The 15,388-nt window shown below is 40.7% G+C and overlaps 2 protein-coding genes across 3 annotated transcripts in view; one reads left to right on the forward strand and one right to left on the reverse strand.

Annotated features, from left to right (window-relative positions):
• Positions 1-15,388, forward strand: part of LOC130561076 (dedicator of cytokinesis protein 7-like) — a 41,123-nt gene continuing 25,735 nt past the window's right edge. For both annotated transcript variants that reach the window (XM_057345192.1, XM_057345193.1), the window contains exons 1-14: positions 1-106; positions 2,569-2,656; positions 3,809-3,984; positions 4,180-4,248; positions 4,948-5,071; positions 5,271-5,483; positions 5,860-5,945; positions 6,994-7,060; positions 8,854-9,003; positions 9,093-9,173; positions 9,473-9,629; positions 10,193-10,321; positions 10,411-10,500; positions 10,580-10,742. In XM_057345192.1, the coding sequence (XP_057201175.1) occupies positions 57-106; positions 2,569-2,656; positions 3,809-3,984; positions 4,180-4,248; positions 4,948-5,071; positions 5,271-5,483; positions 5,860-5,945; positions 6,994-7,060; positions 8,854-9,003; positions 9,093-9,173; positions 9,473-9,629; positions 10,193-10,321; positions 10,411-10,500; positions 10,580-10,742 (1,643 nt within the window). In that variant the 5' untranslated portion in view covers positions 1-56. The remainder of the gene's footprint in view (positions 107-2,568; positions 2,657-3,808; positions 3,985-4,179; positions 4,249-4,947; positions 5,072-5,270; positions 5,484-5,859; positions 5,946-6,993; positions 7,061-8,853; positions 9,004-9,092; positions 9,174-9,472; positions 9,630-10,192; positions 10,322-10,410; positions 10,501-10,579; positions 10,743-15,388) is intronic.
• Positions 12,037-13,632, reverse strand: angptl8 (angiopoietin like 8). The gene is made up of 4 exons (XM_057345194.1): positions 13,043-13,632; positions 12,510-12,650; positions 12,305-12,415; positions 12,037-12,197 (listed from the first exon to the last, which is right to left on the reverse strand). Exons 1-4 carry the CDS (start codon positions 13,343-13,345, stop codon positions 12,186-12,188), a joined length of 567 nt encoding a protein of 188 aa, XP_057201177.1. The 5' UTR covers positions 13,346-13,632; the 3' UTR covers positions 12,037-12,185.

Consider the following 15,388-nt stretch of genomic DNA (forward strand, 5'->3'; position numbering starts at 1 on the left):
TCCACAATATCACCAAGTCCAGAGGAACTGTACGGAGCTCTCCCAGTTCTGATGGGATGGCAACCCTAACGAGCGAGCGGAGGGCTTTTGCGCACAAGATCAACAGGTAGGTTCACTTTATAAAGTGTACGACAGTAAATGTGTCGTAATGTCGATCGGGATCGATTCATATGGAAGACATTATCCGCCACGAGTTACAAAGGGATGAACCTTTTGTTTAGTCCAATGCACTTCGCAACTACAGTAACGTTATATGACACTGCATCGAAACAGGTCGTGTTTTACTCTCATCACCGACAAAGTGCTTTGCAATGAAAATATAATACTGGGCTGTGTTTAAATGAACAGCATTAGAGGATTGGTGTTGTTAAAGTGTGAATTGAGCGGTAATGTGAGCGCGGATAGTGACATCGCAACTGTCGCTTTGAATGCGGCGACACCTTCAACTGTTCACAGATGTCACTTTATGTTTCGGGAATGTGCCCAGGGCTAAACTTTTATTTCAGTGTTGAAGTGTTACTGTGAAGTTGTGTATAGTTTACAGATCACTTAACGTTACGCATTGGCAACTTGTTGTTTGTTCAGTTGCTGTTACTGTATCTTTACAGGCTTCCCTGCTGGAAAAATAGAAATATCACAGATATTCTACTGGATTTCATCTTTATAAATGAGGAATTGTATTTGTTGTTGGGTTGTATTGGTGGGATGTTCTAGTGGATGGGAGTCAACAGAACACCGTTAAATCCTACTGGGATAAGGCCCAAAACACACATAAACGAGCTGATGGTTCATTGCATTTGTAAATGAAAAGCATTAAAATGTGTACCGTTTCATTCAGCCGGAATGTTTAACCCTGTTTGTGTTCTGTGTGTATACATTAGCTGCTCATTCAAAGTAAATTCACATTAAATGATCATCTCACTTTTTTGCATCACTGGGATTGCATGACATGTTTTAAACTCTACGTTTAGACAAAAACTGAACAATATTTCTGTGTGATTTGTTAAGTCGTTTTATTTGTGTTTATCTTTTACAGTCATCATTGTTATGGCTGTTGTTATTTATAAACAGGAGCAACCCTGGTAACTTTAGATTAAGATTAAAATCGCTCCATGCCAGTGAACATGTTGGAAAAAAGACATGACATCAAAGTGAAATCCAGGGATGTTGGAAAAGGTAAACATCCACGCGTATCCAGCGTCTTTGGTGTGCGTTGTGCTTGTATTGTTGCTGTACAAAACCTGTATTACCTTTGTACCGTATGCGTCTGAATTATGATACATTTAATTTACGTACTACGTTTCTTCTTTTAAAAAAAGCACAACCAGGCAGGAGTTTGTTGCAGCTTTATACTTTTTAGTCTACAGGGTTGTGCTTACATGAAAAATCTATGACAATTCTTTAGAACTGTAATCATTTTGCTTGATTTATAATTTTGGAGTTGCCACATGATGGTGTCTGTGTTTTGTCCCTGGTTTCTAGCCTAGAGGGATGAAACGTAGGAGCATTGGCTAAGGTTTCATTCACTTTTTGTCTTCTTTTGCACGGTCCTCCTCACCGTCTTCACCCTTTGTGAGAACAGACTCATTGTTTCACTGCAGGATGTAGGAAAGGGTGTTACGCTTCATTCCGGCCATTGCTTTTAGAGCTAAAAAGTTTTCCTCTTTACTTTTAAAAGAGGAAATGGTAAGCCACCATGCAAGCAGCATTCCTAAACGTATCTTCTGTCCTGGAGGTTTTCGTTTTAAATTAAAATATAACACATTAGCATGGATTTGTCAACATAATTCATTTTGTGTCATTTCATGCTTTGAAATGAAAAGTCTTATCATTATTTCAGCTTGACCCTGCTGACCTGTCAGGCTCAGTGTTTGTATCAGGAGTTAGGAGTTTTCTTTACTTCAGTCACCGTTTTATAATCTCAGGAAATGGGAGGCGACGTCCTCTCATTTGGACCGTCGGGATTGGTTAAGCAGTTGGGCTTGAATGATGACGTCGTCTGCAGTGTTTTAAGCAGTTCATTCAGTGCTATGTGTGAAAATCAAGAACAGCTAAGATGGTCTTCGAACTGTAAAATTTGTAAGTCTGTTTGCCTAAAAAGATCAAATCGAAAAAGTTAAATTTAAGCACTGACATTAACAAAACGTAAGTATAAGAAGCAAGTATCACTAATGATGGGAACTGGAGTATTTGCAGTTGTGTGTGTGTGAGCATGTGTGTTTTGTGTGTATATCTTTGTCTGAATGAGAGCGAGACATTTTGAGTTTGTAAGGCGGCAGCTGCAGGCCATCTCTGAGTTGGATGAGGGGTTGCCGGGTTGTTCGGCTTTGTCTTGCATTAAAGCTTCTCATTTATATTTAGTTCTGAGCTGTGGCATCCTGCCTGCTTTCAGCCAGCAGTTCAGCATCCCTTCAAACATTTTTTTGACCATCCCTGTCAAAGCAGCTGTCAGCTTTGGCCACCATTGTGCCTTCTGATATTAACCCCTTTCGCGTATGTAGTCTTGATCTTTGTGATAAGAAATCATGCAAATATAATTTCCTCCCTCTCTGTTGTTGTCTCTCACAGGACAGTAGCGTCTGAGGTCAGGAAGCAGGTTTCCCGAGAATATGGCTCTCCACAGATGTCCAAAAAACGTGCTGGTGCTCATCAGCCGGTTTGTTTTGTGTTTGTTCATGTCAGATTCTCCCGGTCTACACACAGTTCTGTGGCATCCTTCCAAACTTGGCTAAGTAGGATGAGGGCGTCATTTAGCAGTTTGTAGAATATTTGTTTTGAAAACAAAAACCAGGATTCAAGATGCTTAAATTTGACTTGAATCTGATTCTATAAATCATGTAACGAAAGCTCTTGTTCCACCAGAATTACACACAACAAGGTTTAGCCAAGTACAGTATATACACTACTGTTCAAAAGTTTATACAAATGCAAAATATATCAGAAGTTCTCATTTAAGCTGTGCTTTTATTTGCCTTTTCTTTGAAAGTAACCTGTTATATTTTTGTCTACAAAATCATTTTACATATTCACACCAATGAGCAACATTACAGTCAAGCGACCCTAAACTTTTGAAATTATATTTAAACAATGTATAAGTATTAATAGTATCGCATGTTTTTTTGTTTAATAAGGGTTTCACACTTAGAAAGAAGACATGACTGACTGGGTGGAGTTAAAGGAATCGTTGACCCAAAAATTAAATTCTGTCATCATTTACCCACTCTCAGATTGTTCCAAACCTGTATAATTTTCTTTGTTCTGTTGAACACAAAGGAAGATATTTGGAAGAATGCCAGTAACCAAACAGATCTCATCCCTACTATGGCAGTAAATGGGGGATGAGATCTGTTTGGTAACTGACATTCTTCCCAAATGTTTAACAGAACAAAGAAATGTATACAGGTTTGGAACAATTTGAGGGTGAGTAAATGATGACAGAATTTTCATTTTTGGGTGAACTATTCCTTTAAAGACAGGAGTCAAAAGGGAATGTGGAAATGACCAAAAACCAAAATCACTTCCCCTTCTTCTCTTTTTATACACACACTCCTTTTAGTTTAAGCTTTGTTAGGGAAGCTATTTAGAAACTGTAGCTCGCCGAATACAACAAGCTTCTCGTAATTCGAAGTCATTCAATTACAGTCAGAATATTCTTTTGCTCTTTTGCTTCTGAAAAAAAGTCAGATACCTACGCTGAAGCGGTTTAAAGAGTCATATCATGATGACTCACATTAGACTCTTTCAAAATAAAGCTCATTATATTTTCAAAACTCAGCGGCATGTCAGAAATGGACCTGTCCCCTTTCAGATGCCTCTCACGGAGGTGGTGGAGCCAGTAGATTTTGAGGAGTATGTCAGCAGTCATCCACCAGGAGCAGAGCCCGGATGCCTGAGACAGCTGCTGGAGTTTCCCAGTGATGATCTGGAGCTGGTTCTGCAGGAGAGAGAGTGTGTTACGATAGAGCCGCCTGTGCCTGAAGAGGAGTGAGTTGCCCATCTCACACACACACACATTTAAACATACACGTAGATACTACAGTATATTGACCTTACCCTTTCTCATGCCCTCATTGGTAATAATCAGATAATCTCATTTGCTTGGATAAGCTATGTTGTGCTGCTTGTATATTGAATGTAAATAAGGGTTTGAGGTAATAATGTTTGTATACTTGCCACTAGCTCGCTGGACGCCAGAGTGAGAGATGCATTGAGTGTCTACACTGATGACTGGCTCATCATCCAGAGAAAGTGAGTGTTCTGCCTCATACCACAGCTTTCAATATGAAATACATGTACACGACCAGTCAAAAGTTTGGACACACCTACTTATTTTGTATTATGCTTTAAACAGTATTGAAGGAATCTTTAAACTTTAAAATGCGAACATAGACCCAATTTATCTGTTTACTGAACTCATTCAAGAATTATGGAATGCAATACAATATACATAACTATGTCCTCAGAGGTTTATAAAGACCTTACATAATGAAGCGTTATGTTTTTATTACCTTAGAATGAATCTAAATACACCGCGGGTCCCCTTACATTGAATTCACCATGTTGTTTCTACAGTAGCTCTAAACGGACAAACTGCTCTACAGAGCGTGTTTCATAAATGTGCTATGTCCTTTGGCAAAGAAACAAAAAGTGAAGATGTCTTAGCCCTGTATCAGCCACCGTAGTGCTTTGAAAGGCAGGGGTGAGCGGTGGAGTGAGCCGTTGGTTGCATTCGCAACCTCACCACTAGATGTCGCTAAAATTCACACACTGGACCTTTAAGCATACGTCTTTAGATCCAAGTATTACATTTTATCAGAAATATACATTCTTTTATGTTTAGAGGCAAATGTGGCCAAATTTGTAACTGGTTGTATACGGCATAGATTCTTACTGGAGAACTTGGTGGAAATTTAGAAAGTTTAAGCACGCTGATTTATGATCTCTCAGGTATCAGAGATACAGCACAACACAGACACCTCACAACTCTGAACGGCAGCGAGAGAAGCAGAAAGGACTGGTCAAACAAACCTTTGAGCTGGATGAGGCCTCAGCTGACCGTCAGGAGGAGCAGGTAACCACATGACAAATACTGTGCTGGATCGGCGGGACAATTATTTAATCATTTTTTCAGATAACAGCCATTATTTTGCACCTTTAGTATGCATCTGGTGTATCTGAGGCACCTTTTTTCTTACAAAAAAATGGAATTAAATGTGCCTAAAATTTGTCTAGTTTAGAATGGTGGTAATGTTGAGTTTTATCTGTGGCAGGATGACTCAAAGAGGCAGTCGGTGTCGCTGGATGACACACCACGGGGCAGCTGGGCCTCCAGTATATTTGACCTGAAGAACTCCACTCCCGACGCGCTGCTGCCCTCCGTGCTGGAGCGCACGGCTGCCGAGGACATGGACCGCCGCAACGCCGAGAACCGCCAGCAGACCCGCCTCGCTGATCTGCTGGGCCTTTACCCCGCACCGGATGAGGTCTGACTTCACACACACGAGAGAGTTCACACACAAGCAAAACAAAGTAACAGCCAGAGAGTATGGCAGAATAAAAAAGGAAAGTTGAGTTTTTATACGTAGGAGACGATGAGTGACATTCAAGAGTTTTTGTGTAGGAGAGCTATCAAGCTGAAGTTCAAAAGCGGAGACGTCTTCTCTCTTATTATCCATCTGTGATGTTGTTTGAACTTTCTTACATGGCATGTTCTTTGTCACTCCTCTCGCTCTCCTCCGCATCGCTGCCGCTCATCTTCTCGCTTCATGTCTGTGTACACATTGTTTCTGATGACTGTGCAAACGTTGCCATGGTGTTGGCTGAGCTGTAGTCTTAATAACTGTGCTGTGTGTTTGACAGGATGAAGCCGTGGAGAGATGTGCCATCCCGGAGGTGCCCAAAGAGCACAGCGGCCAGAGAATCATGGTCAAGTGTTTGTCTCTCAAGTGAGTCTCTGAAAAATCTGATCGAAGACATTCCTCAGTTAGGAACAGAGCATGTGTGCGGAGCGGAGCGGAGCGCGCAGATTATAGTCGGAGCGCGGAGCGGGTTTTTATCCAAAGGCCGGAGCGATCGCTCTGTCTCGCTCCGGTTCGCCATGGTGCGTCTGATGTAAACACAAGCATAGACTAGAATGACCGCTATCAGTTCCGTGAGCCGCGTCGGAGCCGTAACGTGCCGCAGATGAGTGCGGTGTAAACGAGGGGTAAGGCTTCGGTTGAAAACGGCAGGTGTTAGGCATGCAGTGGAATTTTAAATTTGAGCGAGCGTGGAGCGATTTCATCAGAGCAGGATGAAATTGTAGGTGAGCGGGGAGCGGTCTGGTGCGACTTTGAGCGGTGGAGTGAGGGGAGCGAACACCCACGTGAGCGGGGAGCGGAAATTCTTACCGCTCAGCTCCGCTCACATGCTCTGGTTAGGAATAGGGCTGGGTAAAACTGTCGTTTCATGGATTAATCGCTGTCTTTAAAGTCTTCAGGTCAATTTTTAAATCTGTTTTTAGGTGATGAGTAAAATGTTTTGTAGCGCACCTCCCACCCAGCTGACGTCATAGGGTCAGTGCCGGATCTTCACATCCGCTTTGTACAAATGTGCTTTAACTTCTTCTGTCACACATTTATTGTTTTATTGAATATTGTCCGCTTTAAATTTGGCAGTTTTGTCCCTTTCATTAAAAAGAAGCGTGTCATTTTTCCTGGACTGCTCCATGTGCAGTATGTATTTGCCATCCCCCTGTCTGCTTCTCTCGGCATGTGAAAAATCTCTGGATGGACATTATATTCAGATGGACATGTCATCTTTGAGTTGTGTCCTGCGCTATTTCTGTTTAATTGAATTGAGAATGAATCAGAATTGAATCATAAAATCAGTGCCCAGCCCTAGTATAAAACTGCATTCATTTATCATAACCAAACACACCCTCTGATCACACATTCACCCTGAAGATCTCTATCAAATACAGTGTGTTCTGACTTGCTGTGGTTGTTCCTCCAGATTTGAGATTGAAATTGAGCCAATCTTCGGATCACTGGCTCTGTATGATGTCAAGGAAAAGAAAAAGGTATAAATGTCCATTTTCTTTCGTGAATTCTCTCTGCAGTTTGACCAGTAGTAGTTTGCAGACTAATATTTGTGTCGGTAAACAATATCTCAGCGTCATCTAAGAAAGTCAGTTCTGATATTAAAGTGATAGTTCACCCAAAAATGAAAATTCTGTCATCATTTACTCACCCTCTTGTCATGTCAAACCTGTCTTTCTTCCGCAGAACACCAAAGAAGATATTTTGAAAAATGTTGTTGACCGAACAGCGATGGCAGCCATTCACTTGGTGTCCATACAATAGAAGTCAATGGCTATCACCGCTGTCCGGGTATCAACATTCTTCAAAATATCTTCTTTTGTGTTCTGTAGAAGAAAGAAAGCCATACAGGTTTGAAATGACAAGAGGGCGAGTAAATGATGACAGAATTTTCATTTTCATCTTTCTATAAGCCTGTGAAGATGCTGTAGCCTATATTAAAGGGGTCATATGGCGCGAATACGTGTTTTTCTGTGTCTTTGGTGTGTTATAAGTTGCCCATTCACGTAAAATTGCAAAAATTGAAGTGTCAGAACAAAATGTGCATGCTATCTAAAAGCGAATGCTCACCCAGACCTGCCTGACTTTTCAATCATAGCGCACCTCGCTTTTCAGAGCGATGAGCTTTGTAAAAAATCTGCACGTTTCAGAGAGGCGCCGTGTATACACATTGCATTACATCTAAAACAAACGATAAAATATTCGATTTAGCCGTGACATATGACCCCTTTAAACTGTCAGCAGTCTGTAGCAATATTAAGCATGTATGCTTGTTTCCATGCTAAAAGGGCATACTGATACATACATACATTGCTAATACACCACATTGGAATTCTTAGGTTCTGCATTGTGAGCAGTTTTGAGATATTGAGCGTCCAAGTTTTTGCATTTCATTTGACTTTGTAGATATAACCTAAAAAAGTCCCAAAATGTACACAATGTAAATGTCATATGATGTAAATAAGTGATGAATAAGAATTTGTGAATAACTTGGTTTTGACAAAAATGTCAGATAGAACCTTATAATTTCAACGTGAGAACTAGTCAACAAATTCAAATGCAATAGCACAATAGTGATGAAGAAATAATTAATCTACAAATGAACATTCTGTCATTTGCTCAACCTTTAGTTACCTAGCGTGTTTCTTTAGCGTAAATCAAACAGAGATATTTGTCAACATATGGAGTAAAAGTGTGATTTAAAAAATCATGTTAAAAACACCATAAAGGTGCCCATATGACTTCGGTGCTGTATTTCAAAGGTTCTGAAACTTTGTGCAGGGAACAGATTGAAAATTATGTTGCTTTTTGATGAAAATCTTCCCCTCTGGTGGAATCTCATTCGCACATATTCAAACTTCCCTCAAGACGTGCTGCACAAACTTCAAAGGCACCGCGTGACATTAATCCTCACCAAATTTGAGAGTCACGGCTCATAGTACATCACACAGGTTTGGAATAACATGAAGGTGAGTAAATGACAAAATTTTCAGCCCTTTAAACGTCTGGACCGCTTACTGAAAAGGTTGCAGATTTAAACCGCAGGTGCTGGGCGAGACACGTCTCCTCAGGTTGTTACAGTGGGATTATTCCTGTAATAAGTATACTGAAACAGTCTTTTAGGAGACAATGCACGAGTTAGCGGTCACGTGTGACCTTCGTGCTCTTTGCTTATGTACAGAAGAGATGTAAACAACTCATGAGATCATGTTCTCTCACATCCCGTTTCCTCTCCTGCTGCAGTCTCAACATTGCTTCAACTTTCCTCCCTTAGATTTCAGAGGATTTTTACTTTGATCTGAACTCGGATCAGATAAAGACTTTGCTCCGCCCACATAACCCCCATGTAGCCATCTCTACCCTGGCGCGATCTGCTATCTTCTCCATCACATACCCGTCCCCTGACATCTTCCTCGTCATTAAGGTATGACCAGCAGGTGGCGCAATGCCTTTAGAGGTCAAATAAGGTCAAAGGACAATGATATAACGGCCTAAAATGTGTGTGTGTTTCAGCTGGAGAAAGTTCTTCAGCAGGGGGATATCGGCGAATGCTGCGAGCCGTACATGGTCATGAAGGAATCCGATTCCATTAAGGTACACGTGTGTTCGCGTACATGAGGGTTAGTGAGTGAGTGTTTCACCAGGGGTGATTATGATATGCAATGAGGATTTCTCAACTTGGCCTGGACTGCTGCAATATTTGTCAATCTTCGATATGAGCAAGGTCCAGTAGATGCTGGAGTGTGTCACTGTCACTGTATCGTTCCAGTGCCAAGTTGCTTTTTTTTTGGTTGTTTGAAATGGCATGAACTGCAATGCTGCTCTCTTAGTACCTTTACGCGGGCATTGCTCAATTGGGTTTGACCTTTTTGTCTGTCTGTGTGTCCTTACAGCATAAGGAGAAGCTGGAGAAGTTGAGGTCACAAGCCGAGCAGACGTGCACCAGGTTGGGACGGTTCCGGATGCCCTTTGCCTGGACGGCCATTCATCTGCTTAACATCGTGAGCAGCGTCGGAGGGCTTGAGCGCTCCGATTCAGACTCGGATACGGGTATTAACCTGTTGTGTTTGTCACAGCACTGTTACCTTCAGCACTTCTAGAGAGTTTAGCCATGAATAGTTGATTTGTATTTTATATTGGTAGGAGCTTTATATAGGCCTGTTCTATGTGGATGTACTACGTACTGAAATGGCAACAAAAATATTTTAAAGGAACAGTTCACCCAAAAACGAAGATTCTTTCATCACTTTCACAGTCTCGTGTCATTTCAAACCTGTATGAGTTTCTTGCAGAACACAAAAAAATATATATTTTGAATAAAGTTGGTATCCAAACAACATTGGCCCCATTGACTTCCATTGTATGAACACATAACCACTGATACATTTCTCAAAATATCTTCTTTTGTGAAAAATGTCTTCATGGGGTGAATAAATAATGGCAAAAAAATTATTTTTGGGTGAACTATCCCTAACACTTTCATACTCATGAGTCCTGACAAGGAGCTTTTCGTTTAGCGTTTTACGTCCCCCAACAAAGTGTAATATCAAATACTTATTTATAGTTGTGTATATTTTTTCGTGATATAAACGGCACTTTTTTACTCCCTACAGAACGTAAAGGGACGTGGAACGAGAGGAAGAAGAAAGGCTTTGAGAGGATGAGTGTCGGAGACGACACATGCAACTTCACCAACTTCCGTCCAGCCACTCTCACCGTCACCAATTTCTTCAAACAGGCACGTTCTCTATTAACGTATTTATGATGGTGGTTCATATATGCTCGTAGTGTGTTTCCCTATAAGTCTGTTTTGTGCTTCCGCTTCAGGAAGGTGACAGGTTGAGCGATGAGGACTTGTATAAATTCCTGGCGGACATGAGGAGGCCATCATCTGTCCTGCGGCGACTCAGGCCCGTGACAGGTACCTGTACACTCGTGTTTTTCTCTCACCGGTTTTATTATTTTAAACATGTCCTCACACCCTGTCTGTTTCTGTATAGCTCAGTTAAAGATAGACATCTCGCCGGCCCCCGAGGCCCCTCACTACTGTCTGTCTCCGGAGCTGCTCCACGTGAAGCCGTACCCTGACCCGCGTGTACGGCCCACTAAAGAGGTGCTGGAGTTTCCCGCTCGCTACGTCTACACCCCTCACACCACCTACAGGTCAGTCCATACACGTGTATAAATGCTACAGAAAGACTGTACTAGAGGCTTAGTAATATTTTATAGATGACTTATTGGGATGGGTATGGGAATTGTGTGTGTGTGAGAGAGAGAGATTTTACTCTAATGTTTGTACTTATTGTATGTCTTTTGTTATATGTTCAATGCTTTGGCAATATTGTAAGAACACGCAATCATGCCAATAAAGTACCTTGAAATTGAACTTGAGAGAGAGAGAGAGAGAGAGAGAGAGAGAGAGAGAGAGAGAGAGAGAGACATTTGCATACAGGAGCTTGATGTCAGCGCTGTCCTCAATAGTTTTTCCTAAATAGTTTTTTGTACTCTGTTTTACTATGTGCCCTGTATTATCAAGTACTGACTAAAAACAATGTCCTTTTAGTAAAACAGGTTATTTTAATATTACATTTATTTTAAAGTACAATTTAAACCCTAAATTCTACTATCAGTTTATTATTTACAGTTTATTTACATGTAAAGAAAAATCGGTAACACTTTAGAATAATGGTCCGTTGTTAACAAGTAACTATGCAGAAAGTAATAGGCAGTACTACATGAAATATATCTCTATGGATAGGCTATATATGTAGAATATATCCCTTCATGTTTTGGTATTTGGCTTTTGGTATTTGTATTTATTCATAAATTAGTTTCCACAAACAACCTATTTTTTCACTTTATGTACGTTAATGTTGAGATTAGTAATTAATTGTTTTTTCTTTATTAATTGGTCATAGTTCGCAAGTAGTTGTCAATGATGGCATTTTTCTTTAGTAATTATCAAATACCAAATAAGGAACTACCTTTGTCCTAAATTAGCTATTACTTACTGCTTAGTTAATCTTGCTTCTATATTAGTTAATAGTATTAAGGTAAGTGTTAATGTAGTACTGCCTATTACTTTCTGCATAGTTACTTGTTAACAACGGACCATTATTCTAAAGTGTTACCGAAAAATCTGCATTCGGCGGTTTCATCAGCTTAGTAAACAAATTCACATGTATTGCGCTGCTACGGGGAAGCTTATGCAGCGACAGTTTTTACCACACTGGTAACAGACAATTGCACTTATCAACCACATGGGGGAGACGTGAGCAAAAGTTGTATAGCGTGGCTTAAAAACTATTTTACTTTTGTACAAACCACAAGTATATACACAATATATTTGACATAATAAACGGTTTAAATATCAAGTGAATAAAAATAGCTAAAGGGATTCAGTTAATGAATTTAAGTGCAATTTGTACCGAATTTCACATAAGATATTGCTTATTTTGTCATGAATAAGTCTCAATGTTAATGTGAAATTATTGGCAGATATGAAGTAGTTTGTTTGTAGTGCCATAAATGGAGTGTCGATGAAGTTCACAGTTCCTTCTCCTCGCAGGTAAACAGTCAGGTGACATACAGGAATGTCTTTAGCGGTTACACCACATTCTGAAATGAGAAGCAAGTATTGACATGAGTTTATGGTTTCATGAACTGGAGATCACATGTTTATTTATCATCATCATGCGTTCACTGATAAATTCACACGGTCTTACCTGTTTCTGTAACTCAGCCAGCTGCTGGGTCTGATTCTTCAATTTGATTTTCTGTTCCTCTGCCCACTTCATCAGATCCTTCAAAAGAGTCGTGTTTTTAACTGTCTTATCCTGTCAAAAAGACACAGCGGTTATTTCCAGAAAAAACTGTTTGATGTGTACAGTTAAAGTGTGACTGGTACTGAATAATGGTGGCACACCATACCTTGATCTTGTCTGGCAAAGAGCCGTTTAAGTTTTCTTCCAGATCTGTTAGTTTTTTCTTTAGCTCCGCGTCTTCCTGCTCCACCCTGGTGACCATGCCTTTGTTCTCTTGGGCTTGGACCTGTAGACTTTCCATTTGAGCCTGAAAACAGAACAGATGGTGAGCACACCATCTAAACCACCTCCCTATGGACCTACAGGTCCTGTTACACTGGCTGTTCCCTTTACGCCCCTCAAAGGTTTTGTCTCCGGTTAATGTGTTGCCTGTGTACTTATATCACACATTCAAAGTACATATTTTCCATGGTAGTCAGTGGTGGCCGAGAACTGTTTGGTTAAAAGCATTCTTCCAAATATCTTTCTCTGTGTTCATCAGAACAAAGCCATTTATACAGATTTGGAACAACTCGAGGGTGAGTTAATGGTGACAGAATTTCCACTTCTGGGTGAACTGTCCCTTTAAATTTCTCATTTTGTCTTCTGCAGAAACAAACAGCGTACAGGTGTGAAATGACAAATGACATATAGGTTTACCTGAATAAGCTTGAGTTTCTCTTTGATCTGACGCTCGGTTTGAACAGCCTCCTCTGTGTCGAGACCCAGCTTCTTGACCTCGCTCTCGGTTCGGCTGATGGCTTTCATCACACGCTCCAGCTTTGCCTCAGTGCTCTGGTAGATGTGATGCAGGGATTCGCTGAACTGCAGCACACCGTACATGAGAACGCTCACCTCGTCCATAGACGCCAGCTTTACACCGCTCTGAACCGCCTTTAGTGGAGAAGAGAGGACCCCGGTCACACAGAGAACCGCACACAGCACGCGTAAAGCTGTCTGCATCCTGGCCCTGCCAATTCACACCGTCCTCTTGTGCGTTTGCAGGATTGAGAATGACAACTGTGATGGCTGAGCTTTAATGCGTTGGTGCTCCTTTTATAAGCTGTGGCTGTGTGTTGAAGCATGGACATTGGGAAATCAATCGAGATATGGGGTCCTATCAGCTGTTTGTGGGAGAGAGGCAGAGAGAGAGACCTTGACTTATGTCACTCCCACAGAAGGTTAGTGGTATTGAACCAGAGACGTGCTGAGAGCTCAGTTGGTTTGCCAGCGCATTCCTCACCTTTAACCTCCTGCGATACCTCTTCCACCAAAGCTGGTTCTGATGCCAGAGCTGCTGCTTGATCCAAGGTTTTCGGAGGCCGACCTCTAAACCATCTCGCTGTTCCACTGGCCTCAGAGGCAGACATGACAACAAACTGTGTTACTGCATAAACTGACCACAAACCCATTTTTAAATATACGTTGAAGGCATAGTTCTTCCAAAAAATGAAATGTTGACATTTATTTACCCTCGTGTCATTCCAAACCTGTATATGACTCTTCTGTGGAACACAAACGAAGATATTTTGAGAAATGTCTCAGTGGTTTTGTGTTCGTACAATAGAAGTCAATGGGGGGTCAGTGTTCTTCAAAATATCTTTGTTTGTCATACAGGTTTAGAATAAGCTTTAACAGTTCAAAATATTATCTGTAATCTGTACTAGTACCCATGTGAAGATAAGAACATGAAGTAACCTGCAGTTTCATGTTTCAGACAGAGGTGGCGATATTAGGTGGCCAAAGTTACGCATTGCAGCTTTAATATTCAAAGTAGTTGAATTCAGACAGAACAAAATAAGATTTAAAGCAGTTGCGTTGAAACTTCACTCTTTTATGTAAAAAGACAGCATTTACTGTCACGGGCAGCATGAGAGATAGAGACCTGTATGTACATGCTGTTGCTCACCTGCTCGCTGTTTGATTTGGGCTAAAATGGTTTGTTTTAAGTCTATTTTTGTTTAATGTTGCTCAAACATGTAGATGTCAAGAGTGAATGTGTCACCTCGAGCACAGACCCTGATTTCAACAGTTTCTAGCAGGAGATTAAGACTTTTCAAGTAACCTAAAATAACCTTAACAGTTTACTTCACACACCGTCGTATATGGAAGGTCATATACCGTTTCTGGGTCCAAAAGTAGCCATAGGCAAACAAAAAAACACGAACCTAACCTTTATCTCCGTAAAGAAATCCCAGATGTGCAAACAGCGGTTCGTTTTTACAATGTATTAAAATATTGATGTCGGAGATTCTGTGAGACTGTAGTGTACACCGTGAGTTTACAAAAGGTTTGTGTAAATGTGATCATAAACAGCTGTTTAAATAGTCGCCTCACTTAAAACAAGTGGAGGCTCGGACCCGGAAACAGAAATTCTTACGTCACGACTTAGTGATAGTTCACCCAGAAGTGAAAATTCTGTCATCATTTACTCATCCTCAGGTTGTTCCAAACCTGTAAAATGTCTTTGTTCTACTGAACACAAAGGAAGATATTTGGAAGATTGTCAGTAACCAAACAGATCTCATCCCCAAAGTCGTCAAATTAGGATTATATCTGTTTGGTTATAAGTATTCTTCCAAATATCTTCCTTTGTGTTTATCAGTAGATACATTTATACAGGTAAAGAAATGTATACAGGGACAATCTGAGGGCGAGTAAATGAATTGTTCAGATTTTTCATTTTTTCTGTTCCTTTAATAAACGGACAGATATGCTCTACTGCTGTTGATGTCTGATGTATAACGGGCCATTCACACAGTACATGGCAGTCGCGACTGTATACTTAATTTTTAACGAACTAGACAATATTTTCTTTTTTTGTGAGCGCCAGCTGCGTACCGTGTGAAGGGCCCATAAGGCTTCATCATTTCTTTCTCTAAAGCTACTATATACAAAAGTAGCTATAAACATCATCATCCGGGACAGGGTTAAAAAAACGAGAAACTTTCCGCATTGTTTTGGCACTTATACTAGTATCCCATTTTTAAAAAGTCCACAAAAGCA

This window comes from Triplophysa rosa, linkage group LG11 (assembly GCF_024868665.1).
Source record: "Triplophysa rosa linkage group LG11, Trosa_1v2, whole genome shotgun sequence".
Classification (NCBI taxonomy): Eukaryota; Metazoa; Chordata; class Actinopteri; order Cypriniformes; family Nemacheilidae; genus Triplophysa; species Triplophysa rosa.

What these genes read in the sequence shown, in the direction of transcription:
- angptl8 (XM_057345194.1), bottom strand. Translation starts at nt 13,345, where the DNA reads ATGCAGACAGCTTTACGCGTGCTGTGTGCGGTTCTCTGTGTGACCGGG. An exon ending in AGAAACTCAAGCTTATTCAG is followed by an intron (nt 12,651 to 13,042) that starts GTAAACCTATAT and finishes TTCTGTTTTCAG; the next exon opens with GCTCAAATGGAAAGTCTACA. An exon ending in CTTTGCCAGACAAGATCAAG is followed by an intron (nt 12,416 to 12,509) that starts GTATGGTGTGCC and finishes TCTTTTTGACAG; the next exon opens with GATAAGACAGTTAAAAACAC.